General features: G+C 41.2%; 1 protein-coding gene across 1 annotated transcript in view; it reads right to left on the bottom strand.

The window, feature by feature from the left end:
• The window catches only part of RDR6 (RNA-dependent RNA polymerase 6), a 30580-nt gene extending 13362 nt beyond the window's left edge, over positions 1–17218 (bottom strand). The window contains exons 1-2 of the mRNA XM_077364088.1: positions 17031–17218; positions 13182–16007 (exon numbers count right to left, since the gene is read on the bottom strand). Of these exons, the coding sequence (XP_077220203.1) occupies positions 13182–15908 (2727 nt within the window). The 5' untranslated portion in view covers positions 15909–16007; positions 17031–17218. The remainder of the gene's footprint in view (positions 1–13181; positions 16008–17030) is intronic.
• Between the last annotated feature and the right edge of the window lie 2390 nt (positions 17219–19608).

Genomic DNA, 19608 nt, shown 5'->3' with positions numbered 1-19608 from the left:
TAAAAGCCAGTTTTTTTAACCAAAAACGATAATGTGAACACGAGTGGACCTCAAAATATTATCAATGAACAAATAGAAAAGATAAAAGATGACATAGTCCCCCTAGCCTCAGCACCCCAACAAAACCAAAACCTAGGCTACTTCAGACGGATGTAAGTGACGCAAACAAAAATGATCAAGAACAAATGGCGTGAAACAAGTTTCAGTTTATTAAACTTTTATTTTCGTCATTTTATTTGTAGCCTAATTTTCAGGTATCAAATCTTGTCTATTTGGCTTGATTTTGGTATCATTAGAAAGGTTTTTCGATTACCTATCTAACGAGCCCACGATCACGCAATTTGGTCGTGATTTGAGGAAGTTATGGCCAATTTACCGGCATGTATGGGTCTATTACGGGATTTCTATTTTAGGGTTACTTTAGTCTAAGTTTTTAAGTTTTATTTAAGTTGCTTTTGATGGACGACTAAGATCAGTTGCTTGGGTCTTAAGTTAGCTTTTACGGTTTATTTTCTTATATATAGATATCATGAAAGCTTTGTAGTAGACTTTTCTTGAATTATTGAATGAGAATTTGCCTTTAGGCTTTTGAGTTCTTTGAGAACTTTTGAGTGTTTTCCAGTTTTGCTCTGAGAAACTCGACTTCGACGAGATCGAAGTAAATCTCATCCCCTTTTACTGTGATCGAAGTACTCTATTCCCTGCGACAGCTGATCGAAGGGCCATTTTCTTGTTATTTTATCTAGTTTGCCTCCATGGCTGCGTAACAAGGTAGTTCCGAGTTTCAAATTGTGCCAATAAGGAAGCCCTAATAAGTCATATCTAGTAGCTCTTCTAGCAGAGGCAGGGAACTCCTCCCACCAACTCTAAGATTTTCATACAAATGGAATTACAAGCCTCATTGGCAAGTGCATCAGCCACATTGTTCCCTCCCTGTATTGATGGGACATAGAAGGTTCGATATCCTCATATAGATCACGAATATCAAACCAAACACAACCGATCGACCATAGATAAGAACCTTTATTAATAGTTAACCACAACTTGGCTATTTGTTTTAACGAGAGCCTTTACATATTCCAAACTTTGTAGAATCTAAGGCCATAGAAAAGAGCCCTAACTTGCGCCTTCATGTTGGTGCTTGTACCATAGTACTGGGAAAAGGCATCCACAATATCGGCATAATCATCCCCAGCCCTCCCCCCTCCAAATTTACATGGATTGCCTTTCGCAACGGCGTCGGCCGTCAACATTAAGTTTAAAAAAGTTAGTCTTAGCCTTCACTCAGCATATCACCTAGATGGATTTAGGGCTGTCATTTTGACAGAGAATACCCATCTACTCAATCACCATATTTCATCATGCTTCCATCACTGGCTGGATTGTTGATGGGGCACATCCTATGACCCATATTCAAATTTTTATGTGCCATTCAAGTATTTTAAGTCTCTTAAGTTATAGGAGAGGTACCACGTCCTTTTCCCACCAATATCACTTGGATTCTTTAAGTTGTAGGTGTTTGAAATGGGATCCAAGTGTGTATTACGAAAATATTAAGTGATAGTCATTTAAGTCATTTGTAATTGTTAAGATCAGAAAGTGAGAGAAGAAAAGAGTGAGTAAGAGAACTATGCTCCCCCTCACCAATGTATTTATACAAGAGGAATTAAAATCACCAAAATGCCCTTAGGCATATATACAACATCTAAAACTCCCCCTCAAGCTGGAATGTATATATCATACATTCCTAGCTCGTTACAAATATCACTCAATTTTGCTTTGCTCAATGATTTAGTAAATACATCGGTTAATTGGTAAGAAAGTGGCGCTAATCTCGCCCATATGAATTCTTTAACGAATGAAGTGGCAGTGCACTTCAATATGCAGGGTTCGCTAGCTGTCTAACTCACTCTTTTGGTCATTGTAATACAAATACATTGGTGAGGGGGAGCATATCTCTCTAACTCACTCTTTTCTTCTCTCAGTTTCTTCTCTTAACATGGTATCAGAGCCCTACGGTTTTGGTGCTCTAGAGACCACCGTTGGAAACATCCCTTTGCTTCCTTCTTCCTCATTCTCTCGCCTCCACTCGTCCTCCATGCTCCAAGATGCTTGCCTTCCACACCACCACGCCGTAGTCTCCACCACATCCACACCGTAGCCTCATCTCCATCACCTCCGTGTTGCTTGCCAACAACTCCACCACGCCGTAGTCCCTTCACCACGATGCCTTCACCTCCACCACATCCACACCATAGCCTCCCGTCCCACGTCTCCATCTTCACCGTGACTCCCAAACCTTAGCTCCCCTCTATTCCTTTCCGGAAACCACTCCCGCACCCAATATCATCCGGACTCCACTCCACCAGCACAATACCCTTTGCACACCCTAATCTGTCACATCCTTTCTCCAAACCCAACCTTCCTCACCCTCCAAATATCCTAAACTATCCCTAACCCTCAAATCTAACCCTACTCTTCACTCTTCGAGTTCTTAAATCCTTCTCTTTAATGGCCTAAATCATCCTAGGACATCTTTTATCCCTTTCCGCGGCTCCGATCTATGTTGATTGTTTCTCTTCTCCTTATTGCACGCCGCGTGTTTGCTGAAATGTCAGAGTGAGGTGTTGTGCCTCCAATTTCATCTCCTAACCTCTATTCTCCTCCTGGCTAGTGATCATATATCCCTTCCTACTATGTCTCTTCAGCAGAACCGCGGTATCATGGCCGGGCCCGTCGTATGATTCTTCGTCTTTCTTTTGTTTATTTTACGTCGTTGCGACTGCGAGTCTCCCTCTATCTCTTTCTTCATGGTGCCCGTCATCATAGATCCTCATACCTCATATCAGCACTACTCTTGTTGTTAGCTCTCCTCCCTCACCCTTGACTCCATCTTCTAGTTATTCTCCTTATGTGGATGCTTCATTCCCACAGATGACTTCCGTCACACTTGACGGGTCCCCTTCATCCCGTCCAGAGGTCATTTCATGCGCCGCGCTGTATGCGGAGCTGTGAGGCTAGTGACCCTTCTATCGAGGCATCTATTCTTGGCCCATACGTTGGTGGTGACCGTCCTGGCCGTGGCAGATGTAGCTTTGACTGGAATTCTAGAGGGAGTGGGCGCCCTTTCTACACTCATTGTCAAGTAGCAGACCATATTGTGAGTACGTTCTATGTCTTACATCCGGAGCTCTGTCCAGTCTGTTCTCCTCACATCACATCTGTTCGCCTGCCTGGTGCCTCTACCTCCTTCTCCGCCAGCCCAGACACCCATGATGGCTATGTCCGCATCTCCAAGGCCGACTATGATGAGTTTTTGCGCTTGCGTGCCGCATTCCCTTTGCTATCTGGGAATCGGGAATCATTCTTTGGTTCCTTCTCCGCCAGCCCAGACACCCATGATGGCTATGTCCGCATCTCCAGGGCTGATTGTGATGAGTTTTTACGTTGCATGCACACCGCTAGCCACCTGTTGTGTCTTCTACCCAGCCTAGTAGTTTACCTGCTTCACTTCTTACTACTTCTGGTTATTGGATCATTGATTCCGGCGCCCCCAATCATATGACGGGTAACCCTGCTTCCCTTAGTTCGTTTAAGCCTCTTCATCCAGCCTCTACTGTTACTCTAGCTGATAGGACCACTGCACCCATCTCTGGTATTGGTACTATTTCCCTTTGCTCTGATACCATGTTAAGAGAAGAAAGTGAGAGAAGAAAAGAGTGAGTTAGGGAGATAGACTCCCCCTCACCAATGTATTTATATAAGAGATGAATTATAATGACCAAAATGCCCTTAGGCATATGTACAACATCTAATAGTAATTAATCATTAAGTTGGTAAGTAACCTCAAGGGTCCACCTGTCAACTTAAAAGAAGACCTTGTAATTTATTTGTGGTAGTAAATGTCCTTGTAATGGGAGTTTGATGTTATTAGGAGTTTGAGTTCTATTTCAGAAAGAAAAGTAGTTTACTTATAGTAGAATTAGATAGAGTCCATGTAAAGAGGGATTAAGAGTCCTAATTAGACTAGGAGTAGTTTTATAACAAGGATTAAGATTCTGAAAATTTGTATCGCTTGCATAAGCCATAAATATGTAAGGCCTATAGGCTCTGAAAATAGATGAATGTGAATGAAAACTGATAGTTTCTTATTTTGATTGGGTGTGATGCTTTTACTGAAATGTGATGCTTCATATCCTAAGATGCAATGCTTAGGAGAACCCTAGTGTGACTCCAGGTTAGTTTTCTATCCCTCTACTTTTCTTTGCTTTTTGTCCCTATTTCTTTCTTTCTTTTCTCTTATCTATTCTCTCAAGTGTTGGCAACCATTGACCACCATAACCAACTCCTTTCACCTTCTTTTTTTCCTTTTCAACATTCTCTTTCAACTTCCCTTTTCCCATTTTCACCTAATGTTTTCACATTTTACACTAACACTGATGGGGACGATCCTAAGGCCCATACTTAATCTTGTGAGTACTTTTTTAGGTGGATTTTAAGTCCCCTAAGTATAGGAGGGGTACCACAGTCTTTTCCCACCAATATCACTTGGTTTCTTTGAGTTATTAGGGTTCTAAATAGACCCCACACATGTATTGGGGGAATTTTAAGTGGGGAGAGAGTTTTAAAGTCATTAGAGGGTATTAAAGTCCAAAAGTGTTAGGTTGTTATTTAGGGTACTAGAACTTTTTAGTTCTCTTCTTTTTCTTCCTCAGGGCATTTTTCTTTGATGAATAGTGATGAATGATGATGGATTCTATGGAATGATGAATGAATAAAGATTTGAAATTTTTCTCTGGTGTGGATGTGATTTCTACTCCTTGCCAAGCTGTGATGCCTTGATCTTCCCTAAGGTGCAATGCTTCGAGATTGCTAGTGGAATTCTAACATAATCTTCTTCTTTGGTGAGATGCCAAGGAAAATTCTTAGTGGGATGCCTTGATATAAGTATCTTATTTTTCATTACTTTAAATCTAGATTTCTCCTATTTTATATCTTCATTTCTTGGTTTCCACTACAAAAACAATATGTCCTAATACCAGAAATATTCTTTTATCCTTGCCTTAAACCTCAAAACCATAATTTTTCTTTTTTTTGTTTTGCACGTCAAATCTCAACCTAAACTCCGTGTCTCTTGAGTGCACCTTCACAGCATACATCTGCACTTTCTCGGCATATGTCCTAGACCCACCCCAAACCTAGTAAAAATATTCTTTCAACAAATCACATGTTTTAGGATCCAAAATATTAATTTTCACCCATCGTTTTCACCCCTCACGTCCCTTCCATAGATATGTCTAACAATGGTCTGGAATCATATCGAAGTATTAGTCCAGCCTTCGATCATCCTACATCAAATAAACTTACGATTTTGGTTCCACTATGTGTTTCAGTTTCAGTACGGGTTTCAATGCGAATAGAAACAGAATATATCATATTTATTCCAATGTCATGGACAGCTGACCAACTGAGTACCTTCCCTGTGATCATGGCAGAAAACTAGGACGGACAACGGCGACAAACAGGAGATCAAGAAACTTTGAGATTTCTGAGTAGTCCGAGATGAACAACAAGCAGCCACGGAACCTATAGAAGAGCAACAACGGGGCAACGAAATCTTGGAAAAAAAGATGAAGAGATTGAAAATCTTGGCGAAGAAGAAAACCTTAGAAAGAAATGCGACTCGGAGGTGAATCGCAAAAACTAGAGGTCTGAAAAGGCGGCGAAGGAGAGAAGGGACCGAGATCCGGGGCACTAAAGATGTGCTAGATATAGATTGAAGAGTCCAATGTTGGAGATATAGGAAAATATGGTCTTCACAGGACAATAATATTCCCAGGGGCTTGAAACAAAATTTATTCCTATGAGCTTTAAACAAAATCGCTGGCAAATGATAAGTATGGTACTATAGGTAAGGGATGACCTCTCATCGAAAGGAGAGGAGAATACCTTAGTACCTTACTGAGAGAAGGGGAAGCTAACCTGGAGCAAGTACACATTTGTTTGCCTTGAGGGTGGAGTCCTAGCGAAATTGTGTAACTAGAATCAACACCATTAGAAGTATTTGGGGCAAGCTGCAAGAGTGGTAGACTAGAACTCTTCAGGTGTTGGATGCTTGGCTACAACGAAACAATGGAAAGAATGGAAGGTTCTAACTCTATCCTATCAATGTGGGCGAGGTTATAATTATTTCCCCTCTGTAAATGACTCATAAACCTTTGATGCAGTGGTGGATGTCGGCGACGGGTTCCCCTTTTGAAATCTTACTACCATGGTATATCAAATTCGCGAACATTTTGCCGGCATTTGGTGGGACGGTGTTGTGGCGGGAGATTTCTGGTGTCCCTCCCTAGACCTGGTGTGAAAATAATTTCAGATGCATTAAGGAATGCGACTCGTAAGTGGATGGCAAAAACTAGAGGTCTGAAAAGGCGACGAAGGAGAGAAGGGACCGAGAGCCGGGCAATAAAGATGTCCTAGATATAGATTGAAGAGTCCAGTGTAGGAGATATAGGAAAATATGGTCTTCACATGACAATAATATTCCAAGGCGCTTGAAACAAAATTTATTCCTATAAGCTTGAAATAAAATCGCAGGCAAATGATAAGTATAGTACTAGAAGTGAGGGATGACCTCTCGTCGGAAGGAGAGGAGAAAGCCTTACTAAGAGAAGGGGAAGCTAACCCGGGGCACGTACACGTTGGTTTGCTTTTAGGGTGGAGTCCTAGCAAAATTGTGCAACTAGAATCAACACCATCAGAAGTATTTGAGGCAAGCAGCAAGCGTGGTAGACTAGAACTCTTCAGATGTTGGATGCTTGGCTATGACGAAACAACGGAAACAATGGAAGCTTCGAACTCTATCATATCGATGTGGGCGAGGTTATAATTATTCCCCCTCCGGAAATAACTCCTAAACCTTTGATGCAGTGGTGGATATCGGCGGTGGGTTCCCCTTTTGAAATCTCACTACCATGGTATATCAAATTCGCGAACATTTTGCCGGCGTTGTGGCGGGAGATTTCTGGTGTCCCGCCCCAGACCTGCGTGAAAATAATTTCAGATGCATGGGGCAAGAATAGGGAAGGTCCTAGCTACTGCTAGGTCGTATGAGGCGGGGGGAGGATACACAAAAGGAAGATTTTAACAGAATCCTCTCTGGCAGTCCTTGAGGTTTTATCTGTGCCAATAGCAATTGATACGAGAGTGTATTGGGTGATAGCTTGTTAGGGCAGATCTAACATAGGGATGTCTACCAATGGAAGAGAAGAAGATTCAGTCACAACCACACCTGGAAGAATCTGGGATTTGCAAGTATCGGGGACTAGAAATAGGGGCCAAAGCCAGCAGAAGTATCCCCCGGCCAGTCATGGGGAAAGAACATCGGTGGTCGGTATGCAGTTTATGTCAACTTTGGTGCACAGTAGCGGATAGGAAGATTATGAGAAACAGGAAAGATCTCCACTATCCTGTGCCACTATGAATCCAGTGATTGGTAACCACGTCGAGACGTTGCCAGTGTCAAGGCCGAATGAGATGGTGGTGGAAGAAGGCAGAGGTACCACAAGGTCAGACTCTCAGCATGCGGGACAAGGAGAACTCAATAGAGGAGGAAGATGTGGTAGCTTCTAGACCAAGTTCCTATCCAGAGGAAGACGTGGTGGAAATCGATGGTTTGATTGACACAATGACTGAAGGGCAGAGAAGGGAAATAGAAACCTACGAAGAAGGGGATGTTGTAGAGGTGGGCCCACCCATTAAGAAGCAACAACTTATGAACTTTACAGTCCCATCTGTGCCTTTCAATTGGGCACAGTAAGCCCAATTGAAAGGCCTATGGGCTGTACAGGGAAGAGCCCATTATGTTATGCTTCTTGGACAGAAGGTTTTATGAGTGGGCTTATCAAATTTGTGGAGGTCCAGGTCCGTTGGTCTGAATTGCTCGAATCAGCTTTCAAGACACAGTGAAGTCCTAAACCTCGTATCACTTTTGCCAATCCGCCAGATTGACTATGCAGAGAGAACAGTTTTTCCCGAGCAAAACAATAGAAGATCTGATAAGTTGGTAAAGTTGTGCCCATTGGTCAGTTCCCCCTCCTACAGAGGATGAACCTCCTCCACGTGATTTATGGTTGGTTGCCCCCTCCTGCAGAGGTTGAACCTCCCGTGCCGAACTCAAGGAGAAGGCGATCTCGGGTTGGGTTTGGACGGTGAAGATGGACTGAGCTCAGAAGAAAGGAAGCTCATCCCATTGTTGGAGCCGATCATGAAAAGCCACAACCCAGTAGTTGATAATTGCATGGGGGTGCAGTAGCTTGAGGGAAGTCGAAGCAGAAGGAGAAGATCATTTACCCTCCTTTTTCGAGAAAGAGCAACTGAGATACTCCCTTCACCAATCAGCATTCTAGAAGGCAACCATCTCCAAGTAAGTGTTCCAGACTTCTCGGGTGTGTGTTTGGTTTGCCTATTCCTTCTTGCTTGGTGCAGGGTGCAGGGTCAGGGCAATAGAGGGCAATAGATGAGCTGACAAACTCGAGGGGAGCTATGACCAGTCCAAACCCTTCAAGAAACCGTCAGAACCAATCGGAAGAGAGGGGTATAAGGTCAGAGGATCCGGAAACGACAGAAGAGGACAGTGGAAGGGGCAAAACAAATACAATTAAAAGAAAGAGGGCTAGGAGGGTGTCTAATAAAAGAGGACTTAAGCTAGCAATAATTCGGCAGGTTCAAGAATATATTCCTCTACTAGGCAGGTCCCGGAATGGGATGTGAACGAAATATTTGTGAATCAAGTTATGGCACAAGCAAGGTTTAGGAATTGTGCTATGCGGGACTGAAGGAGAACTTGCACCATATGAAATATCAGGCAGAAGCAAGGGACCATCAGTTTCAAAAACAGTCAAAGGCTTCAAGGGAAGAGGCAATGAGGACTAACAGAGAAATGGTTCGGTCACAAACAACAATAAATTATGGCAGGGATTCGTCAAGCAAATCTAGGGAGAGGGGGCAGAGAGCGAAGTAGAGGGAGCCTATAGGGAGCCTATCCCAAGAAGGTTCCAATTGACAAATAGGGGTACCATGAAGGCTCTAATTTGGAACGTAAGGTTTGAGAAGCCTCGATAAAAAAAAGCCCATGTTAAGCAACTTATGCAAAAGTATAAGCCAGATTTCTTTTGAATACAAGAAACAAAAATAGATTGTATGAGGAGATCGATTAAAAAGTGAGCAGTAACTGGTCAGTTAAGCTGGGACTTCCTGACGATTGACGTGATAGGGGCGACAGGCGGTGTACTTGCTATGTGGGACTCTGCATTGTTTGAGACGATTGATAACATTGGAAGGTTCAATGTAACTGTGGTAGTGAAGAAGATTTCGGATGATTCATTATGGACTTTTATTGGAGTGTACAGGCCCTCTTTAAGAGCAGACCGGAGACTTCTTTGTGAGAAGTTGGACGAGGTTATAAAGAGGTGGTCATATTCATGGGGCATAGGAGGAGACTTCAATATCACAAGACCATTGTTTAAGAACTCGTTGACCCGACTCGAAACTTGCCCGAGTCAACTCCCTTTTACCTTGGGCACGTTCCGCATTGCACTGCATCCGCATTCTGCATTTTTCCCTATAGAGTCAATAAAAACTCCTTTGACTCTCCCGAGTTATGACCGTGTCAACCGCATTCTTGGCGGCATCCACGACGAGTCAACAAGGTTTTTCTTGACCGCTTTCGGCGTCACATATGCGTTTTTAAACACTGCACAAAACTGGTAGAGGAAATGGGCAGTTAGTAGAGTTTGTCAATGTATGATGGCTTTCTCGGACTTTATAAGCATAAATGAATTGGTTGATTTACCGCTAAGTGGAACCAGTACATCTGGTCAAGGAACTCCAGCCGAAGTAGAATTGACAGATTCATCCTAAGTCCTCAATACGCCTCTTTCTCCACTGAAGTCTGTCGGTTGGCTATGCCTAACATCATATCGGATCATTGTCACATCATACTAGATTCAAGACTCCAATCATGGGGCCACATGCCCCTCCGATTTGAAAAGCTTGGATAGAAGTTCCTCAATACACCTCTCTCTCCAGTCTTGGGGCCACATGCTCCTCAAGGGTATTCACCGACAAATCATTCTACCACCAAATCGTTCTTTGTCCCAGATCTGTGTCACTTGCCAAAGTTTGGAGCACTCCGGCGCCACCTAGGGTCTCCGCCTCTAGAGAGGCTGCGTTCCTAGATAACATCCTCGTGTAGCCGTCACATGTTGATTGTAGATCATTGTGCCTTGTGCGTAGAATCAGGGGAAATGGTGGACCATATGTTTTTTCACAATACGGTGGCAGGAGAGGTGTGGTGCAGAGTAATAAGGAGGTTCGACTTCACGTGGGTTTTCCTCGTTAGGCTCATCCAAGCTATTGGAGTGTTAGTCCTTTGGCCCTTGGCGGAAAAAAGAAAAAAATACTCTTGAATGTGGTGTTGCTGGCCACTATTTGGGTCATTTGGAAAAACGAAATGCACGGGTGCTTAAGAACTTTGTAAAAAAAAGTCACAATTTGTATACATCAAGATTATATCCCTTTCTATCATGTGGATGAAGATCCTTCGTAGCTTCAGGTTTGTTTTAGCTTACAGTCTATAGCATGGTTGGAGAGAGATTTACAATAGCAGTGAGCAGGTGATAATCTCTTCGCCTGAATAGGGGCTGCCCAGCCTGGGTAAGATAAAGTTTAACATCGATGTGTCTAGTATGGCCAAAGTTTTAAATTTTGGTTTCGGTTTCGGTTTCGGTCATCAATGAATCCGAAATATTTCAGCTTCGGTACAAACTTTTGGCCGAAATCTTGTAAAATCACGGAAACATTTCGGTATGAAATCACGGCCGAAATCCAAGCAAGATTCTTCACCACTGGGTTTTCTTTTTATTTGTGTCTTTTTTCTAGAAATATCTTAGCGGAATCTCCTGGTTCTTCTCTTTTCTGCGAGTCGAGTGGATTTTAGTTAGGGTTTCTGTCAAATTTCTTTGCTTTTTTATGTGAAAATTTGCATATTTCGCATATTTCGACCAAAACATTAATGAAATTCTGAGGCAGGGAAGGGATTGAGTTTTTTCTTTTTTGAATGGCAGCAGTTTTCATTAAACAAAAAGCAGGGCGACAGAGAAAGTACACCCCAAAAGTACAAAGATAAGCTTAATACAAAAAGTAGAAAGCTAAAATACAAAAATACCACCCAATTATGGGGTAAGGAAATCAAAAAGCTCCAAACTCTGTTTATCCACTCCTTCCGTGGCTAATCTATCCGCAATCCCATTAGCCAATCTTCTTACATGCATAAAAGACAAAGAGACACCATTCGTTCCATCACAGATCTCATCAAAGAATTGAGCAAATCTCCATGGGGGGACCAATGAACCTCTAAGCCAACGAATTACAGTTAAAGAGTCACCCTCCACAATCACGACGTCCATTTGATCCCTTTGAAGGCGAATAATACCCTGCTAAGCGGCTCGAACCTCCGCTTCACTTGCATCTGAGGGATTGAGTTTTTTTTACTTCCTCCCCTTGCAGGTTTTTTATTTTATTGTTCTTTCTCTCTTTTGTTCTCTTTCCTTTTTCTTTGTAGAAACCATCTCGGTCTAGAAGTTTTCTCCTTTCGCTTTCTCAATAAATTTTCCATCATTCATGTCAAAGTATAAAAGATTAAATAACGCCTTCTCCAACGGCTTATGCTTTTGGAGTAACTGGTTGTTTTACATGGTATAGAGCAAAGGTCCTCGGTTCAAACCTCCTTGATATTAAAAATCCGAATCTAATGGCCAACCCAAAAGAGGGGCCACATGTGCCACGTGTAGGCCAACCCTAAAAAAAGGGGCCACATGTGCCACGTGTAGGCCAACCCTAAAAAGAGGGGCCACACGTGCGGGGGAGTGTTAAAGTGTAAAAGATTAAATAACGCCTTCTCCAACGGCTTAAGCTTTTGGAGTAACTGGTTGTTTCACAATTCAAAAAAATGGAAATGGAAACATTTTGGTCATTTCGTGTCAGTTTTGGTGAAAATTTAAAACTATGTTGAGGAAGTGGATTTCATATTGGACACCTACATTTGCTATGAGCCAGATGTGCAACCTAATGTGTCTGTTTATAATCCCCAAATAGGAATCACCGATTCGAACGGTAACATCAAAGTTACACAATGGACCAACAGGAATAACACAAATCCCTCATGTCAAGAGAAAAACCATACTCTGCAGACATAACAACCCTTGTAAAGGGCAACGATGTGCATTGAATGTACTGCAAGAATTGATCGGCTCCATATGTAAACTCCCTTCACACACTTTCACGTATGCTTGGCTTCTCTACCCTAGTTACGGAGATAGGTTGCCCTACAAGACAGAGGGATAACATGTATCAGGTGCATCAGAATGAGATGTCTAGAGTCATTCCCACATGAGAAAGGGTGTTTCAGTATGAGATGCCTACTCCATTCACTATCCATTTCTGCCACTGTGTTGTATAACTTCTCACTATTGAACAACCCTCTCTTACTTTTTCATGATATAAAAGAAATTTTCAAAAAGGTTCGATACAATGAATTACATGAAACAGCACTCTGATGTTATCTCAAGCTTTCTTATGATGTTAGGATTTTTATTTTTTTATTTTTATTTTTTTAAAAGAACGAGAATTTTGTTTTTTGTTTTTTTTTTGGAACAAGGAGAGAATTTTTTTTAACATCAAGAATTGCATGAACTTGTTTTTCTTATGATGTTAGGAACTTAACAAATGACACGAGGTGTGAACAGACAAAAATAACAGATACATGTTTAAATCAACATGCATATATCCCAGATAAAGTTTATAATTGAGCACTCTTGACATGTCAACTCTAAATTGAAAAGGTGCGTAAAGTATAAACAGGGGAGTAACACCACCCCACTCATCTGGAAAAACAGAATAATGTTTGGCTTATTCAGTAAGCCTAAAAGTAAAGTTATTATCCAATCATTAACATATAAATATTAATTTATACCTACAATTTCCATAAATCCCATGTCGCAAATCAATCAGTAAGCAGCAATAAGAAGCAAATTTAGCATTGTGAACTACGACTACAAAGTGGAAAGCTAAACTATCAATGAGAATAAGTAGAAAATAGTCATGTAGGAAAGACGGATTACCTCAGTGGAAACTTTGCGTGTCAGTTCTTTAGCTTCTTTAGCTTTATAATCCAGTGGTGGATAGCTCTTCTTGCTTGGCGGTATGAGATTTTCATCCCATGTCACAAAGTAAAGATCCCCATCTAGGTCACTTCCAGATGCCTCATTTGTGTGCGGTCTATCTCCCTTTTGCGGGAAAACCAGACAATCCACGAGATGATGCAAGGCAGGCACATCGACTGCTTCCAAGATGCGAATGTCTCCCGGGTGAAGACAAGGGTTCTTAGCTATGGCCACAATCCCTGTGATTATACTTGAATTATTTGTCCAGGTAAATTTCGACCCATGCTTAGAGAAACAATTTTGCAATGACAGAGTAGATGCTTGGATAAAGCACTGGCCACTTTCAAGTAGGCCAAGTTCATCCAAGCAGCCCATAAGCCACCGGCTTTTAGGAACAAAGATTCTAGCCTTTTCCACAAGGTCGTCTAACTGAGCAGACCTTATGCAAGATAGCATTCCTCTCAGATGAGGCTCCGTTCGAGGATTGAAACCGGCACTCAGCATCATTGCCGCATTATTCCCTTGCGCGGCACATGAGGACGTCAGAACCTCGAATGCCACATCAGCGTTCTCGAGAATCTGATTTAGATTACAAACCATAGAATCCTGCAATCTCGAAAATACGTCATCGGGGACTTCCAAAGCTGAAAGCAATGTCACTATCTGTCGGTTTAAGAACCCTGGTTGGAATCTGGTCCATGATACTACTTCGAATATTGTATGGTTAGACTGAAACTTGTCCATGCTCGGTCTAAGAGACAGGCGAGACCCATCATCGTCTTCTGGCCAACAAGCTACAACCCCCTTGCACCCAGCATACCTGATTTGATAGGCACAGGGGGGATTCCGAGTCAGTTGCAATTTATGTCCGACTTCCATCGCTAGGCCAGTTGATATCTTTCCAATCCCATCAGAGAACACATAACCATTTCTCTTGATATCTCGAATTTCCCAGTTCACCTCCTGAGATGGGACACTCACCGTTGCGTAAGTCGATGAGAAACATTGTCCCATCCTAGCTGCACATTTTGCAACATTCTTGTTATAGAACTTTCCCATCCAATTCGTAATGGATTTTACGCTCACAGTCTCATCACCAGCAAAAAACCAAGCAGATTGGTCCCTCAATTGATTTGACGAAAAGGCCAAAAAAGAATACTCTCGTCCACATAGACGAAATCCATCAAACAGAATGCTTCTAAATCTTTTAAAAACTGCAGTTCTCTGCGAGAAAGATTTCAATGTGATATCCTTAACAATTGGTGCAGCATAATATGAAAGCACATTATACTTCAGCTGCTGCATGCCTTCATCCATGAAAGTGACCCTTAAGAACCTATCAGCAAAATTTCTGTAATTTCTAACAACCCTATTAGAAAGTTCTACCTCGGGAGGAAGACAGTGAGCTTTGGTTGGCGTAATAATCAACTTCCTTATCTCAATATTATCATCAGAAATCATACGGCGACTAAGAAGTTTAGGGTTCTTCAACAACCAGTTTTGTACACTCTTTAGCCTCCCGAAAGCATCAAATACAGGGTGTTTATCAGAACAAATGTGTTTCAATGCTGTGACACTCACCAGCGGTTTCTCTCTTCTCAACAACTCGTAGAATGCCTCGGACAGTTGATGCTGATTAATGATGCCTTTGTGCACTAAAGCATTCACCAGGTACATTATATCAAAACTTATCCCCTCCTTACAATGTGCGCAAAAGAAAGCATCCGACATAAACGCACATGAATCGGGCTCATTTTGGACTCTAAGCTGGCGTTCGGGCTGGAATTGGGTGATCCTTCGTTGTCTCAGGTAATCCATCACCTTTGTTAATTTAACCTGAAATCGATATGAGAAGGAAATTCTGTAAGAACTGAATCTACCAATTGCCCCACTAGGAGTGAAATCCGTTGTCCTAATCCACGGATCCTCATCGTCCAACAATGCATATGGAACAGATACATGTATGTCATCATCGGCCGTCCTATAATAGACCAATGGAGACGATCTCAGATGCAAGAACATCACCAACTGTGATGTACCCTTATCTTTATACTCCCTAAACTCACTTATCTCTCTCACCAAAAACTCCACCTTGAAATCACATTTAATCACAGCCTGTTTGTTTGTGGACTTAATTGAGAAAGCAACGTCTTTAGTAAATACAATCTTGCAGCTATCATCAAAGGAATCGATGAGGAAATCAATTCCTGAATCAGGCCCCTTCCAACCGACCCAGAACTCATCTCTATTGACTAGTGTTCCGATCTCAACTCCAACATCGGAAAATTTAAAAGGGTCCATCATACGCCTCCGATTAACCCGGTAAGAGCTCTCAAGGCCCAAATTCACCTTCAAAGGATGGCAATTCAGCACAAGCTCGCAACGACCTGCGGCATTGCGCGCCCTTTCTGCCGCCTTAGGGGAAGCAAAATGCACGAAGGCGTGAGGCTCTACCTTGTCGCATTTGTCATCTCTCTTTATCTGGGAGGTGTTCAAGACATCAAAGTTCGGGTAGGATTCATGTGGAGTACAAGAAGTCTTTAGTCTACACCTCCAAACCATCCCAATTTCCTTTTCTAAGAAATCCGAAAGATCTTTTGCAGAAACCTCTCTGTTGAATCCACCAAGACTAGCTTGAGTAATAATCATCTCCTTTGCCTCTCTCGCAGTGCCCATTGATTCCATTTTTATCAAAAAATCGTAAATTGAATCTCCAACGTCAAGATAATGCAGTTTTGTTCTTCAAGTGAGCTTCTTCTCTCTCATATCATAACAAAATAAGCGCTACAGCGAAAAAAAATAGAAAAGAAAAGATAAAAATCGAAATAGAAATAGAAAAAAATCATAATACTATACTAACAGAAATTCAGTAAGATCTTGTTTGGATTGCAGGAATTTTTGGGAAATGTTTGGAAAGGAAAAATATTTCTAAAATTCCTTACTTATTTTTACAAGATAAACGATATTTGAATTTTGAACCGACCCTATTCAATTTTTATTTACAGGGGCCTTCAATTTATTATGATATCCCTCTAAATTAAGCACAATCATGTCATTTCCCTATAAATCGAAGAAAGAACAAATTTCCCACAAAAAATTTCCTTCAGTATTATTTTTCTTGCAATCCAAACAGGGCCTAAAAGAAAGCCAAATCCAGAAGGCAGATGAAAACAGCCAACATTTACGTGTAGTATGAAATTCAACCATAAACCAATAAAATTGGCAGCAAAGATGGTAAACCCTAAACCCAACAAGTAACCTTCAAAATTTTCCCTCTTTCTAATAAAATAAAAAAACAAGAAGATTATGCAGGACGAGATATATCCATCAACTTCATTTAAAAATTGAAATTTCCCCAAGGCTCTGCTTGGATTGCAGGAATTCATTGGAAGAAAAAATTTCTGAAATTTCGTAGTGTTTTACACACACAAAAAAAATAACTTGAACCAACTTATTCACATAATAGATAGAGGGACATTCAATTGAGGAAAATATCCCTCCAAATTAATCATAATCTTATCATTTCCTCTGAACGGTGGAAAGAACAAAGTTTCCAAGAAAAAATTTCATCCATAATGTTTTTGCAATTGAAATTTGTTTAAGACACAATTTGAACAGAGGGGGAAAAAAGCAAAATCAAGAGAAACAAAGAAAACATAAATTCAACCATAAGGTAATAAATTCACATTGAGGGTCGACAGAAACCCTATACTAGACTAGAAATGACAAACAATTGCTTCAAAATAAAATGAAACTAGGGAACCTACATTGATACACAGAAAAAGAATCGGATAAAACCCTACTTACCTGGTAAAAAAGAATCGGATAAAACCCCGCTCAGCTTTCTCTTGTTCCCTTCTCTCACAAATCGTCGAATAAATCAAAAATGTTTGGAGAGAGGAGAGAGAGAGAGAGATTTCAGATCTTTCTTTAATACGAAGAAACTTTGTTCTTTTGCAAAGCACAGTAAGTAGGGGGCAGGAAACTGTTCTGTATTTCTTTTGCAAAATGTAGGGTTTTTTATGGGTTTTTCTTTTGGCTACTGAAATTGGCACTACCGTCTTTTGATAACTACACTAACTCATTTTGTCTTTTATTATTTAAACGGCTGTCAAACGTCATTACATTTCCCAAAAAGCTCTAATTAGATTAGTCAATTGAAGAAGAAAAGACAAGCTAAGTTTATGCAATTATTAAAATATGGTACTGCCAATATCAGTACCTCTTTCGTTTCCAGAGGAATGAAAGGGAAGTGATATTTACGTCCTGGGACACCCAGCGTCAGTGTATCAATGGCAAAAGGGGGGCTCATGTACTTTATGTCGGAAAAATCCAGAGGCTTTGATTGCAAAGTACACTGGCAAATGGGTGTCCCTGGTGATAAAAGGGGCGTAAATATTATTTCCCGAATGAAAACGTTGTTTTTATTTCCAGAATAAAAAACTAATAAATTGTAAAATTAGGATGCTTGCAACGGAAGTTTTTGGGAAATGATATATCCGCCCCTTTTGATCACTAAGAACACCCCCTGTCAGTGCATCAGTGACTAAAGAGGGGCTGTTGTACTTATGTCGGAAGAATTCAATGCCCCTTATTGCCACAAACACTGACAGGGGGTGTTCCTAGTGATAAAAGAGGCGGATATATCACTTCCCAAGTTTTTTAGTGCGGGTTTGTTTGTATTCACGCGGGATGGCGGGAAGTACTGTTTGCTTTTTACGCACATGGGAGATTCTATAATCCGTATTTAACTAACGTGGGCCGGGGAGGTAGAGTGCTAGAGACCGTCTGTAAGAGTATCATACAAAATTCATTAACTGATTGGATGATCCTAACCGTCCATTTTTCTTGGTGCAATCGTAATCGTCTAATCAATGCCTAGGAATACAGAAAATCAAATAGAAAAACCATCAGGAATGTTAGCCTTCAATTAATCTTTTGAAACAAAAATGATCAAGGGTTCACATTCAACGCTCAAAAGGTGTATTTGATCATTTATTTATACTCTATAACTGGTTGAAGCCCCGTGTGCATTGCACGTGAACGGAAAACAAAGAAAAATAAAGAATGCATTAAAATTGTTCAATCCATAAAATGCATCAATCGGATTATTGGCTGCACAAAAGAAAGATAGCAAAAAAAAAAAAAAGAAGAAGAGGAGAAAACCTTTGCGTCCAAAGCTTAATCTGCTTGATCACTGGCCACTAAAGCGGATGGTCCCAGCTTGAGGGCAGCATAGAGAATGAGAACAAACTTGAAGCACAAAAAATCAGAGAAAACACGAGACAGCATATAAAAGAATGAAAAGAGCTGGAATAGCAAAAGTTGTTTAGGTTTGGAAAGGAAAGATTCGGATGAATACATACTTATTGGACTTCGTATTCCATATGCATAAAAATAGTTTTGGTGGACAAAACTTGCTTCTTATTATGGTTGTTCCATATATGCCTGCTTGATGAAATGGATTTTGGAATTTATTAAGATTCTCGAAAAAGGGCACTGTCAATAATCCCGTTGGCACTGAAACCATTAAAAGAACACCCAAAAAGGGTGAAAAAGCCAAAATAAGTGATTCTTTTTTAGCCCTTATAAAAAGAAAACGGATTCTTGAACCTCTTTCACGCTCATGTCACGTCGAGGTACTGTAGAAGAAAAAACTGCAAAATCCGATCCAATTTATCATAATCCGTTGGATATAGATCCAATTTTAAAATTTTTTTGATTCCTTAGAATTTTTTTTCCCGTTCCTGGTGGTATCAAGATGCCGCTATGCCGGAAGATCTTATCGATCTCGGTGGTATTGGGTTGATTTAGTGTTCTGATGGAGCTGCTCGGCTTGGCACTCCTAACTCAGTGATTGTTGGCGGTTCACCCCTTTTCTGTATTCTCACAGCATCTTCCAGTGCCCGATTCGAGAGGATCCCATTCGTGAAGATGCCTTTCCCTCAACACATGGAGAATCTCGCTATCCCGTAGCGAGTCGAACAATGCAAAATATGAATTCTCAAGGCCGTGGGTTGGGTAGATCAGAGCAAGGTGTTCCCTAGCCTACCAACTATTCTATTCATTTTTAAACCATATCCGTACTAACGTAGTGGTAGAAAGAGTACCATGTTGTACCTGGACTTCAAACGGTTTAGCTTTAACCATGTCAATGGTCCCCGCTCATTGCTGGAGCTATAATAATCATTAACCAAGCTTTTTGGTATCACTTCTCCCCACATCCATATCAGACATGTCATTTGCTGAAAAAAGACCAAGCCCAATTCCTTCATAGCCTCTCGCTCAGCTCTTGACGAGTCTATAATGCCCGCCCAGGTCTCATTAGTCAGATAACAAAGCAAAACAATGAATTGAAGCGAGTAAGCAGTAAGAGTGAAAAACG

Source organism: Tasmannia lanceolata, unplaced genomic scaffold, assembly GCF_043159265.1.
Source record: "Tasmannia lanceolata isolate RefF3 unplaced genomic scaffold, GAP_Taslan_0.1 ptg000003l, whole genome shotgun sequence".
Lineage (NCBI taxonomy): Eukaryota > Viridiplantae > Streptophyta > Magnoliopsida > Canellales > Winteraceae > Tasmannia > Tasmannia lanceolata.
Note: the sequence above shows the minus strand (reverse complement) of the source record. Positions and strands in the feature narration are given on the sequence as shown.